Source organism: Solanum lycopersicum, chromosome 4, assembly GCF_036512215.1.
Source record: "Solanum lycopersicum chromosome 4, SLM_r2.1".
In the NCBI taxonomy this organism is placed as follows: Eukaryota; Viridiplantae; Streptophyta; class Magnoliopsida; order Solanales; family Solanaceae; genus Solanum; species Solanum lycopersicum.
In genome coordinates, this window is record NC_090803.1 from 60,480,520 (window position 1) to 60,495,030 (window position 14,511).

The 14,511-nt window shown below is 36.3% G+C and overlaps 1 protein-coding gene across 1 annotated transcript; it reads right to left on the reverse strand.

Moving 5' to 3' along the window:
- Positions 1-233: 233 nt before the first annotated feature.
- On the reverse strand, positions 234-14,360 carry LOC101252481 (protein S-acyltransferase 8). The gene is made up of 5 exons (XM_010321811.4): positions 13,909-14,360; positions 6,334-6,519; positions 2,167-2,469; positions 1,836-2,069; positions 234-1,006 (listed from the first exon to the last, which is right to left on the reverse strand). The coding sequence occupies exons 1-5, from the start codon at positions 13,945-13,947 to the stop codon at positions 500-502; spliced, it is 1,269 nt and encodes a 422-aa protein (XP_010320113.1). The 5' UTR covers positions 13,948-14,360; the 3' UTR covers positions 234-499.
- Between the last annotated feature and the right edge of the window lie 151 nt (positions 14,361-14,511).

The following is a 14,511-nucleotide window of genomic DNA, read 5'->3' on the forward strand; positions in this document are numbered from 1 at the left end:
CACCACCAGTATACATTCCAACAGTCTGTTAATGTCCGTCCAATCAATTACTTTTTATTTCCACAATTGTCGTATAATATGGAAGATGGGGAAAATACTTCAAAGAAGCTAACTGATATTGTGAAGAAAATGTGCAAGAGCCATCGCTGCTTAACTTCCAGAGGCATTAAGTCTAGACAAAACAAACGAACTAATAGTCCTGCAATTGGAACTTAAGAAGTAGCAGCAAGCTATAACAGGGAGTTAGTTTCCTTGTCAATCAAAAAAATACACACGTCTATTCACTAATTTTCCCAAAAGAATATTTATATTTGGCTAGAAGTATCTCACTGGTGAATGAGAAAGGGAAAAGAACATAATGTAGCACAGATTTAACCTTACAGTAGTAAGTTACATTTAGCTCCATATTACCATCAATGACACTTTTTTCTAACCAGAAAGCAAAAGCAACTGCAGCCAAAGGTTAGGCCCATCGCCGTCAACTGTACAACATCCTTAATCATTGATATTGCTCTTTTGGAGCAACATGGCTCCTGCTTTCGGTGACATTGGATTTCACGCCAATGACCTCTGATGCGATTTCCCAGCTCCCACTTCTCCTTCCCCAGCTTGAATTTCGTATGTCTGCTTGCACATTGGGGGCTCGCCTATCTGACCCAAGAACAGAATCAGCCTCAGACGAATTATGGTGGTGCACATCACTCTCTCGGCTTCGTATCTCTGCTTCAATGTCTTCAATATTATGACGCTGTGAGATCTTTAGAAGGTCTCCACCAAATTCAAGATCATCTTCTACTTTCACTCGTTGATCCTCGCCCATTTCGACTTCAGCTTCCCTGGTAGTGGGCAAAGGAGGTCGTGGTTCTTCCTCTTGTACATTAGCTCGGAAGTTGTTCCGTGATGGTTTTACTTTTGTGCAAAATACTTCCATGAAGTTGTTCACACAACCAAGGTCATAGACATTGATCCTGTTTTCTGCTTTATAGCGGAAATTTTCATAGGTTGTCTGAAAAAGAAAAGGTTAAACACAATTGTGAATGCTCAGACTGCTGCATATTTAAACAGCACAAGAGGAAAATTTCTAGTTGACATGACAGTAAAACTTGACTCTCTATCATGCAACTATAACTGCATCTACAGAAACAAACAGAAAAAAAATTACAAGTATTCAGGTATATCTACATTTACTGAATGGGACTCAGCTTTTACAGAAACCACAAGGGCATTCATTAGACAAGCTTCTCGAGGTATCTCACAGTACCTTGTCTAGAAGACTAGAAGTTATCTACTTTAACAACTATACAGACAATACTTGACTATAAGATAATAATGCATGAATACCAGCCAAAAAGGATTAGTTGGTTTAAATGAACAGAAGAAAAGAAAAGCATTTTAGAAAAGAGAGTGCATTTTATCTGAAACAAGACCAGCCCAAAACCTTTACAAGAACTGCCTGCAACTATTGAACACATATGCAAAGGAACAACTTTTGGTAATAAAGAACACATAAAACAGCAACCTAAACCTACCCTTGTGCAACAGTACACTAAAAAGCAGCACATTAGGCTCCTCATCTTTTCCTTGCATCACGAGGTCAGTAAAAAGGCATCAAAAACTTCCTACCACATTCTGCTAAAGAAAACAACAGCAGCACATTCATGGGCCCAACAAAGGTATAAAAACAGCCAGAGGCAAATCATGAAAGGCCTGGCTATGGAATGCACCACATATGACAGGTTCATTCCGTATCTTGAAGCACAACTAGTATCAATTTCCCCTATTCTCTATAACAACCAATCCTATCGCCATTATGAATACAAGATAAAGCAGCTGACCTGATTGGTGCTTATTAGATACAAGTGAAAGCCAGTGAGTCCACCAACAAACCACAGGGAAATAAAACAATAAGCCATTAGAACCACGGATGCTGGTGACTCTTTCAGTGCCTTCAAGACTGTGCTTTGATTATTATCCATTAGCACCTTGATGTACAGAGCACATATTGCAAACACATAGATGCATAGCAGCATAGCAGAAGAGACAAAGCAAAAGAAAAAACGGTAGTTACGCTGCAAAATAAAAAAAGAAGTATCAAGAATAAACCAATAGATCCAAACGCTATGGGAAACAACACTCAAAACCAATGTCAATAGTATAATACCCTACCAATCCAATGCATTGGCCAACCCATGGGCAGTGGTGATCAAATCGCTCCACACAATTGTTACAGATGGAGCAATGCGAACAACGTGGAGGGCGATATAGCATGCAGGTATCACAATATTTCACTCTGACTGGCATCCCATTAACAATTACTTCTTTTGTTCGGGGAAATTGAAGGCTGGGCGTTTGTCTTCCACCCTCTACCGATGCAGAAAGTTCATGACGGAACTCCTCCTCTGGTGGATGAGAATTACGTGGAACAATACCTGGATCTCGAGCTGATGTAAGAAGCAGCAGCACCAGTACCTGCCAAAATCAATTTATGGAACCTCTAAGCCACAGCTTGTAGTTATTTCATTATTCCTCTACACTATTCCGGATTATCAAAAAGTGATTCAAGTAGAGAGGCAATAACAGTACATAGTTCAACATAAAAAGAAACTATCAGAACATATTATAAGGTATCTATTTTCAAAAAGTACTGCATTCAGCTATCCGAAACACAATGATAAAACAAGTAACCTGAATCAAATTCTGAAGTTTCACTAACAAAATCTGAGAGCTAACAAAACATATCCATATGTGCTTGACATTTCCACATGTTCAGCAGGCTTCTACTAGCAAAATAGTGCAACCTCCAACAGTCCAAACAAAGAAGAAATTAAGGTCGCATTTATTTTTGTTATGATTAAGACGTCTGAATCTCAATGCATATCTGGATACTAAATGAAGTGTCTAGATTTCAACATCTGAATGTGCACAATTCAAAATTTGTTTAAAATAGTTGATCAAACTTTATATCAATTAGACAATTGTTTTAACATATGTAATCAAAGAAGAGCAAACATAAATTTAATCCTTCAATTATAAAAAAAATCCAATATGCATTTTCTTTACAAAATTTGCATTAGTGACAAGAGTTCAAGCCTATCAATTATATGCAGCTATAGAATCGGGCATCTACTACAATTGTCAGAAAACATACTTAGGAATAGTTTATTAGAAATTTAAAAGGTGTAAATACAAATTTATCTACATCACTTTGACAAGTAAAGACTCCACTTCTCATCAGTTCAAAAAACTTAATTGTCCCGATAGAACAGAAAAGAGAGGTAAAACAAGAAAATGGAATGAGCCAAGGCCAAAATTTCTCAATTTTTTTATGTTTATGATATTGAAGACATGCAAGCATCCTTGTTCATTGTTCTAATGAAATTTACCCATCCCATCCAAACCTGTCATCATTATCAATGCATCCTTCTAGCCACGAGTTAAATTATATCTGACATGTGCCTTTTTAGACCCTTGGTTTAAAACCTAAAAATTACCATTGAAAAATTGGTATCTAGATATATAATTTCAAATAAAAAATTGAAAATCTTATCGATGAAAATTTTGGCCGACTGGTTGATAGTAGGTGAAAGATATGCAAGAAGTGGTGAAATTGTTTTGCCGAAAGAGACAAAGTGATATGGAGAGGACAAAAGAAGTGTATTTTTAAGGTCAGGACGGGTAGACTGGATTTCTGACCTCTATAAAGTGCAAACAAATGAAGCCTAACACAAAAAAAAATCATTGTAATATCAGATATAGAGCTGTTGGGTAACGGCTATTTAGGTTAGTTCTTCTTAGTTTTGTTTTTTAAGATGATCCTTTTAGTTATTTACCTTCTTCATATTCAGTAATTAGGTCTGAGACGAAGTCTTGAAACGATGTAACTAAAAGATCTAAGAAAATAGAAAGGGAAAATTATGCAAAATGTCTGCCCATAAAGTCTACTTACCACCTTTTTAGCAAAATTTTTATTTAAATTAACCTAAAATGGCCATTCAGCCCTATTTTTTCCAAAAGAAATAACAGCCACGACCCACGTGTTTCTTCTGCTACATCCTTCGGCCTCCTTTTTCTTCTTCATGTGTCATTTTCTTCTTCGTAGTCGCTTCGATCTGCCATTAAAGCATTTTCTTCTTCTTCTTCAAGAAGCTATGGCTCTTAAGAACGAGATAAAAAAGCGAAAGTTCGTCAAAAAGACGGAACATCCAATCGCTACTAACTCTAAAATCAATAGGAATCAGCTGAAGATTAATAAGATTATATCTTCTTCTTCTTCCTCCTCCTTCCTTCCTTCTTTCCTCCCTCCTCCAAGATCAATCAGCCATTAAAGTTTCAAAGATTGCTTGATTTAAAATTTAACGTAACATAAACATGAATTGTTTCAAACGAATTTATATCAATTACTCAAAACATTGAGAGGGTTTCATATCTAAAATTTGAGACTGTTTAGAGGTGATTTTGAGTTGAGTTGAGTTGATCGTGATTGAATAGTCAGTGTATACTTCATGTATAGCTATGCTCTATTCAGCTTTTTGAGTGTATCATAAAGTATAGTCAGTCTATAGCTCATGTACAAGTAAACTATATTGTATAGTCAGTCTGTCAGTGTATACTTATTACTTTGCATGACATATGACTTTTGGCAAAGCTATATTGTATAATCAATAATACCTTCTCTGACTTTTGGCTCTATATATTGTATAGTCAGCGTATACTTCCTATGACTTTTGAAAAACATGACTATATTTATTTTGAGATTGACTAAAAAAATGTATTGTATAAACAATGCATATGGTTAGCCCTTTATATTATTAATTGTATAAACAATGCATATGATGTATGTGTATTTTTGATACATAGATATACATCATATATGCATGATTATACACTAAATACAATATCAATACATGCATTACCTTTTATGCAATATTGATACATTACATGTGCAATTATTTTTGCTGAAATTTTTGTCACATGTATGGAAGAGTTGGAATTTGCTCCATTTTTTAATGTGAAAAATATCTTGAGATACAAAAAATGCAGTTTACCCACAGTTTTTCTCCCAATTACCCAAAAACAAAAAATGGGGCTATTTTTTATGTAAAGAAAATTATGTTTGTATTTGATGTGAACTAATTACTTTGTTATGATAACCAACAAGAAGGTGGGGATATGGGGATAAAGAACTTGAAGGTACAGAGTAAAGCTCTCAAAATGAAATCATTGTGGAAATTTGCCAATAAAAATTAGATGCTATGGAGAAGGGTAATAAGCGCAAAATATGAAGGTGAAGATACGTGGATGACGAAATAAGTGACTACACCTTTGGAAACAAACATGGAGAAGCAAAATACCTCAATAAATCACATGCTTCATATGGTTATTGGCCAAAGAAGCTGCTCTGACTCAAGATAAAACTTGAAGAAAAGAGGGATAACCTTATGCTCTAGTTTTCTTAATGGGGAGGCATTAGAGACGATGAATCATCCGTTCCTACACCGCAAGTATACCCAACAACTATGGAGGATATTTTTGAACCTCAAAGGCATCTCCTGGACCATGCCCAGGAAGGTCTCAGGGGCTTTGAAGAGTTGGGAGGCAGCAGAGGTGAATGCAAAGGACAGAAACAGGTGGAGAATTATCCCTGCTGTGTATATGGTGGACTATTTGGAAAGGAAAGGAACTCTAGGTGTTTTGAGATCATAGAGAATGGTGTCCAGAAAGTCAAGTTAAACTGCATTTTATTGTTATGCTTATGGTGTAATCAAGTATACTCCAATGACACTATCAGTAATCGATGTTTTAGACTCAATATAGACGAAAACAAGTGGAAAAGGAGACATCTGTATATAATAGTTACAGTACAACCCATGTACTATTTTGTGATATAACACAAAGTTACCTATTTCAGAAAAAAAAATTACTCTGTGTAAATATTCTAGATTGTCCCCAAATAGAAAACCCATGATACGAAAGTAAAAATGAAATTAAAAAACATACTCTAACCAGAAATCTTACTGCCTTGGCACTACAGACTATATACCCACCCACAAAAAACCAGAAATCATAATAGCAAAATCCAATCACAAAACTCTTCCAATTATGTGTAAAAGAAAAAGATAAAGTAAAAGCAAATAAATAATCAGAAGAACTAAAATACAGGCGCACACACATAGGGACAAATAAATCCTAGATGCAAATGCTTCAATATCCATGAATAAATGAAATGCAGCAAGCCAGCAACTAGCCACTAGCAAAAAACCAGAAGAATTCAAAGCAAAACAAACTTGTCACACTTTTTATCCCTACTGGTGAAAAAAGTACTGTACAGCTTACATGGATGGTGAAAACAATTGCTACTACCAAGATAGCATATCCTGCATTGTACGATGGGAACTCATGGCGCAAATGCCTTGCAACGAACACACAGAAAACAGTGACGGGCACTATGATAAGCAATAAGCTGATAAGCAACGACTTTGCATCCGGCCCAAAAATCAACCTTCCACCTAGAAAAAAATACTGCAAGAGACAGGAAATGAGTTTTAAAAAAGAAGGCAAATGAAACCCCAAGCAAAAAGTATAGCATGGCATGTGACTGCTGATTTGTTACAGACGCAACAGATGAATGACTCCACTGTTGTTGCTGCAAATGAAAATATTGAAAAATGATTTATCTTTTGCATCCTTGATTGACAAGAACAGATGGAAGATCAAGAGACAATTTCAAGAGGGAAACTTAACAATTTGTTTTCATTGCAATCATCAGTGCAAATGGTCTCACCTATATTTACTATTTTCTGCTCGGTGGTCTTAACCAGTACTCAGAAACTGGTCTAAATTTAAAATATTTTCTTCAAGGCTTTGAGCGCAGACAAGATTTATACATGGTAGCAACAACTATTGGGTGGTCATGAGAATGAGGATGAGTGGAAGCAAGCAGTGTGAGTGGCTTAATCAAAAGGGAAAATGTAGGTAGCAGGTATACTGATTCCTTCTATTGGTTTTGTTAATCTTCGATGGCGATCTTCTCCGATTTCCTTTTCAAGACTTCTCTCTGTTCAGAACAAATCTACTTGTGGCTATGATCATGATTTTATAACAATAGTTTTTGAATTGTACATACATCACCTCAAGATAAACGGGCCTCTAATTGTTAAACTCAGGGGGATGTTACTAACAAAAATCCAATACAGAAGGAATTTAGGCGCCAAAAGTCTATGATCCATGCATCCAGCATAGAGGGGTCCCCGCACAAAGAAGATATTTATGAGGAAAACAGCCTGATAAACTATATTATATTTACAAATATGAATTTTATACAGGGTTTTCTTTTCTCTATGAGGGGCTTCCCCTTCTTTCTACCCAGTCATCCCTACATTTGCAATGTCAAGCATAAGCTTAACACTTGGATTTTAATACGACCAATATATGCGTATCAAAATAAAGAAAATAATGAAATCAATGGGCCAAGGGCCCATGATGAGCCGATTGTGATAATAAATATTCGACTTAAAGTTCTTTTATTTTTGATAAGTAGACTTGAGGTTAATTTTATGATAAGCAACCTTTCAGTATAGGAATTCAAGTGCTACTAACATCCAAGAAAGTCTAGCAAGATTACTAGAAAGGAAGATAGCTACATCTTTTCTTTTTCTAATCACGACTAACTAACGCGAAAAGCACACATTAGCGGAACCTTAAAAAGCATGTCAGTGTACTAGGGCATATGTACCATGTTGAGATCACCTTCAGTGCAGGGGTAAGAGTGTCAAAACAATTCTGTTCCAACTATACTTCCTTAGGTAAAGGCCAACTAGACATAGTTCATCAAGAAGAAGATAAAATTCACTCTATGTTGACTAACTAATAGTACTTCATTAGGCCAGGCCCTCAGAGTTGCACCTAACTCCCTTCCTAACCCTTCTATCGTTGCTAGAAACTATCTAATCATTTTGAGACAGCCATGAATGCACACAACAATCACAAGATGTTGATGACACCCTGATCTTCTGTGATGCAGAAGTTGAACAATTGAGAATTATAAGAATTATACAGGTTTTCTTTGAAGGAATTTATGGGCAGCATAGTCATCTTTTCCGAATAAATGAAGTATCAAACATGGAGGATTTGGCACTAATCCGAGGGGAGGGGGGGTGGGGTGGAGGGGAGACTCTTCCCACTACTTTTCTAGGCATGCCACTGGGCGCCAAGTCAAGATCTATGAATATGAAACAATGTCCCGGAGAAATGTGAGAAAAAACTCTCAAGATAGATGTGCCAAATTTTGTCAATGGGGTCATTCAAAGATTGGAGAGAATAAGAAGAAACTTTCAGTTATAGGGTAAAAACAAAAAGAAAAGGTCTATAACCTAGACAATTGGAAAGAGGCAGTTCTCAGCAAGGCTCAAGGTGGATTGGGATTTAGAAATTTGAAGAATCACAGCAAAGCCCTCAAATTTTCGATTCACCTGATCTTACCACTTCTGAAAAGAGCCAATAAAATAGTAAAAATATGAAGTAATTATAGAGGTACTCTCAAGACCCTTATGGATCGTTTGGTAGAGTGTATAAGAATAATGTTAAATAGAGTGTATTAGTAAGCATGTATTAGTTATGCTTGCATTAATTATACATAAATTATTTTTATGCATTGTTTGGTTTGATACATTAAAAAAAAAGCATGAATAGCATAAACAAAAATTATTTACTAAGATACCCTCCACTTGTGGAGAAGATGTAAAAAGGCTTTAAGGGGAAATTGGGTCACTAATCATGCTAATGCATGCATAAAACCATTGCATCACTAACCGTAAGCTCTTTTGTTTTTTGGTGCAACCAAATCTACCCAAAAGACCTTTTATTATTTGCTAGGGGAGATCTTAGATCAGTATCTACCAGTGTTCTTAAAGGCAAGCGCCACTCGCCAAAGGCAATGGGGGTTGTTCCTATTTCCCGCGAGGGGTGGCGAGGTCAAAAAGGCGAGCAAAGGCGAGTGGTGACGTGGAATTGGCGATGCAATAGGCGTCACCTTTTTTATTTTGTTTTTTTTTAAGTCTGAATATTAAAAACTAAATAACCAGATTAAGTTTTTTTTGGGTATTTTTCAAACTTGATGTCGCGACTGCTGTTGCTCTTTTTTGCGATTGCAAACTTGAAATCAATTCCTTCTCAGTTCACAACGAGTGAAAACTTGAAGGCAAGAGTCGTGACTGCTGCTGCTGCGAGTTCATGACTATTGCAGCTGCTAGTACTGGTCTGGACTTTTCTCTTCTCTTACATGACTTCTCTCTTTTCTTCTTTTCCCGAATCTCTCTTCACTTCTTTTCTCGAGCCAATCTCTCGTCCCTTCTTTTGCCCTGTTATTAGTACTCTATCAATCCCTCTATTTTTTTTAATTGTGAAGTCTAGTGAAGAATGACTGAGTTACTGAAGCCACTGTCCACTGCCTACATTTTAAAAAAAAAATCTTCTATGATTATTTCTTTGCAATTTGATTTAGTTTTAATACAAGTAAATATTTATATTTGCGATTAAATATTTTTAATTTTTTGTATTAATTAGCGCCTCGATTCAAAAAGGCGAGCGCCTCACCGTGTGGCGAGGCATGCCCTTGTCGCCTTTTGTCACCTCTCGCCGTCCAAAACATTGGTATCTACTCCGCATCAGACTTTCAAGCAATTCTCAGAGGTGTCAGGATTGCAAGCAGATTTCCAAAAAAAGGCTCTATATACTTTGGTGGAGTTGTTGAGAAGGGAAGTGATAGAATTGTGCATATGCTTGGAATACCTGCTGGTCAGTTAACTTTTAAGTATCTTGAAGTTCCACTATCCACCAAGAAAATATCTTTTATCCAATGGCAACCTCTAATAGAAAATATATTGGCCAGAATTACATCTTGGACATCAAAAAACCTCTCATATGCCGGAAGAGCTCAGCTAGTTCAATCTGGAATATTTCGAATACAATCTTATTGGTTTCAACTATTTCAGATGCATGTTGAAGTTCTCAAACCAGTGTTTTGGACGGCGAGAGGCGATAAAAGGCGACAAGAGCCTGCCTCGCCACGTGGCGAGGCGCTCGCCTTTTTGAATTGAGGCGTCAATTAATACCAAAAAATAAAAATATTTAATTGCATATAGAAATATTAATTAGTATTAAACTTAATTAAATTGCAAAGAAATAATGATAGAAGAATTATTTGTTTTTTAAAATGTGGGCAGTGGGCAGTAGCTTCAGTCACTCTGTACTTCTTCAGCAGACTTCACAATAAAAAATAAAGGGACTGATAGAGTACTAAAAACAAAGCAAAAGAAGAGGAGATAAAATCGAGAAAAGAAGAGAGATTCGAGAAATAAAGAAAAGAGAGAAGTCCAGACCAGTACCTGAGCAGCAACAGCTTTCAGTCATCGCTAACTAAGAAAGTAATTGATTTCAAGTTTGCAGTCGCGAAATAAGCAGCAGCAGTCGCAACATCAAGTTTGAAAAAATACCCAAAAAACCCTAATTTGGTTATTTAGCTTTTAATTATTAAAATTCAGACTTTAAAAAAATATAATCAAAAAGGCAACGCCTATTGCATCGCCAATTCCACGTTACCACTCACCTTGGCTTGCATTTTTAAACCTCGCCACGCCTCGCCAGAAATATGAGCAGCCCCATCACCACGCCTCGTCGCCTTTGGCGAGTGGCGCTCGCCTTTAAGAACACTGTCTCGAACTGACAGAAGAATACTACCGGAGTTCTATTTGGTCTGGAACTAACACAGTCACTAAGAAGGGTCTTGTTGCATGGGAGAAGGTATGTAAACCCAAGGTTTTTGGAGGTCTAAATATCACTAAACATTATGCTTTGGAATAAAGATGCCTTAGCCAAAAAAGACTACTGGGATCAACTGGATTCATGAGTTTTATCTCAAAGGCCAACTATTTGATAATGTCAGAGTGCCACAATAGGACTGCTGGATCATCAGGAAAGTTTGGGAAGCAAGATATACTTTGTCACAGGTGTAGATTTGAACATGTATTGAAGGCTTAACTAAACAAATCTACTCCGTATTGCTAGTTGACCTTCCTAAAGTTCCTTGGATATGTGTGATGTACAAGAATGATGTCAGACACAAAGCATAATTCATCATATGGTTGCAATTACAGGGGAAACTTTTAACAATTGATAGGCTTATCAAATGAAGTATGGCAATTAACCTTGAATGTTTATGTCATGCTCAACTAGAGACAAGAGACCACTTGCTTATGAGTTGCACATCAACTAAGCAAGTGTGGGATAAGATCCAGATGGATCCGACAGTAGGGATGCTTTAGAAATGATAAGGAGTAACATCTGACATGAGTCATCCAGAATGAAAAGGGAAGAACAATGTGAGCTCGCATTTTCTTCTATTTTATGACTGTGGTGTCTAGGCCACGCACCTCGACTAATTTCAAGCAACGGGTACAATGTAACTCTTTCCATCAAGGCTAGGTCAGATGGGAAGAATCACCTATTGTTTGGTATCCACTGAGTTTTGAACCTGGGTTCTCAACCACTTCATTGACCACTAAGCCAACACCCTTGGGTGCTATGAGAGCTCACAACTTCAAAGAGTGTACGCTGAATGTAGTTATGTCATATGGATGGAACGCAATCAAAAGGCGTTTGAGAAGTTATGCACACTGCTGACAACACAGTGAGCATGTTTGTTTTTAAAACCCTAATTTTGCCTTTTAATTATTAAGTCATGTCTTTTATTAAAAATAAATAAAAGAAGGCGGCAATGGTGTCGCCTTCCCTTGCCGCATTGACATGCCTCACCAGTAATAAGCGCCAAGCCTTTGCCTCACCTCGCCTCTCACCAAAGGCGCAAAGGCAATCACCTTTGAGAATACAGTAACTTAAAAACATTAGGTTCCTATCAGAACAACAGCATGGTTTTTCTCTCTTTCACTCACTTGTATAGATGGTTTCAACACAACCCATGTATTGTTTTGTGTTTAATACATACAACATTACAACATGTCACCTTCTCAAAAAGAAGTCATGAACATTTCTGTGATTATAAGTATCTCTTCAAGATAAAATGGAAAGTTTAAATCTAAATTATTTCTAAATAAGAATGTATGTCATTCTTTTTCAGACAGGCTGAAAAGGAAAAAATGACACAAAAATTGGGGAAAGGGGGTATTTTAATTGAAATTTAATCGGTATGCTATTAAATTCATAAAAATCTACTTTGCATTTCACTTCAAGGAAGTATGCAGCTCACTTATTGCTTTTCCCTCCAAGCCCTGTGAATCTTGTTACTTTTATGTGCTTTTCACTTTAAAAGCATTGCCACGTGGTTAAACAAGATAGAATGTTTACTCAGGACTTCAACTTCAATAAAGTGTCCCTACATCCTTGTCATTCTATCCTACAAATATCACACACCTGAAAGTGTAATCTCACCCCCACTTGACTTCTATAAAAACAATGCACCTTGATTTTAAGAGAAATGTCATTTTGCTACTCAACTCAATCCTAATAGTTGTTTGAAAGTCGCAGAAAATGTTTTCCGCATGAAAATAAATGATTCTTCATATGCTTTTTTGGTGCTTGATAAGTAAGAAAACTATATATTCCAAAACTATAACGGGAAAAAATTAACCAACTTTTCAGGGTGGAGCTGGGGTGGGAGAGGTATGGAAACCATATGTTGGAAGTAGCATAAATGAGTTTCAGAAATGACTTCCCTCCTCTTGCGAAGGAAGTTATTTTCCAGAAATTAAAGAAAAGTGTATTATTAAGAGAGAAAAATTCAAAACATTTAAGTCGAACATGAAAAAACTGGAAAACCTTTTCTGCCAACCAAGAAGATGAAAGTAGCATAAGTGAGTATGATGAGATGGATGGAGAGATACTATTATGAATGAAGATACTAGGTTGTTTGTTGTTGTTTTTGTTTCTACATACCAAACAAACCCTTAAAAACAAAAAGAGCTCTAAAATCCTTCTAAATTTTAGGGTTGCCTACTGTGTCCTTAGAGAGATATACATTTGCACTATTCCTGCTCAACGTGTCATAAAGTAAAGAAAGACAGTTAGCAGCAATACAAACTATATGTCAAACAAGAATTCGAAAGTCCATGTGACACGATCAGATTCCTAAGTAACTAGCAGCTATTCACCAAAAAAATCCTTTCTTGGAATATGACATTTCAAGTATTATTCAAGAAACAGCTCTTCTTTTTTTCCCCATTGGGTAGAGTCTTTTACTATACATAACTGTGTGCGGGTGTATCGATTGAATGTGCATATATGTAAGCTATGTCTTAACCTCAAAGAAAAGTTTCAACAATTTTCTTCAGATTTTTATGAACGTAACGAACTTGCAGACACTTGTCTGGAAACATCTTCTCAATCAGCAGTAGCTCCAGCATTCGGGATAAGATGCTTAACTGATGCAAATCCCAAGAGTTCCAAAATAAAAAGAATGCCGAGGAGTAACATTCTTTACAGTTCAGATCAAAACTTTAACATTTTAAAGGCCATTAGAATAACTCAAAGCTGCAAATATATCATACTAAGCAATTAAAATTCGATCTTTATGCAGAACTTAAGAAAGTAACTGATACACACACCAAGAAACTTATATCATTCTCTTCACTCATAGCGCCTCAAAACAACACAGCTCAAATAATGATATCAACAAATTGTTACTGACCAAAAAATGAAACGAAATGCTCATCAATAACCCTAGATACTAGAAAGTTGCTTAAAAAAACAAAATTAGCCTGAATCCCACTACATCAAACAATACCCTAACTAAAATTTCAAGCAAAACCCAGAAAAATTCAAACCATAACAAACGAAAAAACATCAGAAAAAAGCAAAATTGAAACAATCACAAGCAAGAAAGTAAGAGAAATTTCTCACATTGCTTCCTTTCCAGACTTGGTACACGCGCTTTGCCATGGGGCACGCCTCAACCCCACGTACTACGACCTTTCAAACCTTACGCTGGAACAGAGTCAAAGACTTGAAACTTAAGAAGATTCATTTTCTCCTCCTCTTCCTCCTCCTCCTCCTCCCTCAAAACCTATCCAACACCAAAACACAAAGAACGAAAATTCTCAGTAAATTCTCAACAAATTCATGCGATTTGTGAACCAAATGCTCAAATAAATAGCGTTCCTTAAAGGGTTTTTCTGGGATTTTGATTTGGAATATGGGGAAGAAGAGAATTTGAGGGGGTGGGTATAAGGACGGGAGATGGTGGTGGCGGTTTTGGAGTTTTTGGTAAAAAAAAAAAATATCCCCTTTTTTATGTTTTTTGGGAATTGTTATTTTTAGAAAACAAAATTAAATTGGTTCGAAAAAGGCTAAACACTTTTTTAAGTTAAGAAAATTTAATTTATTACATTAATTTTCTCTTTCTTAGGTCACTATTTTTAGTAGTGACATGATTTTTAAAATAGTTTTAGACTGTCATTTTTGGTTATTTAGATTTGTTTAAGATTTTGGACAGCCTACATGTAT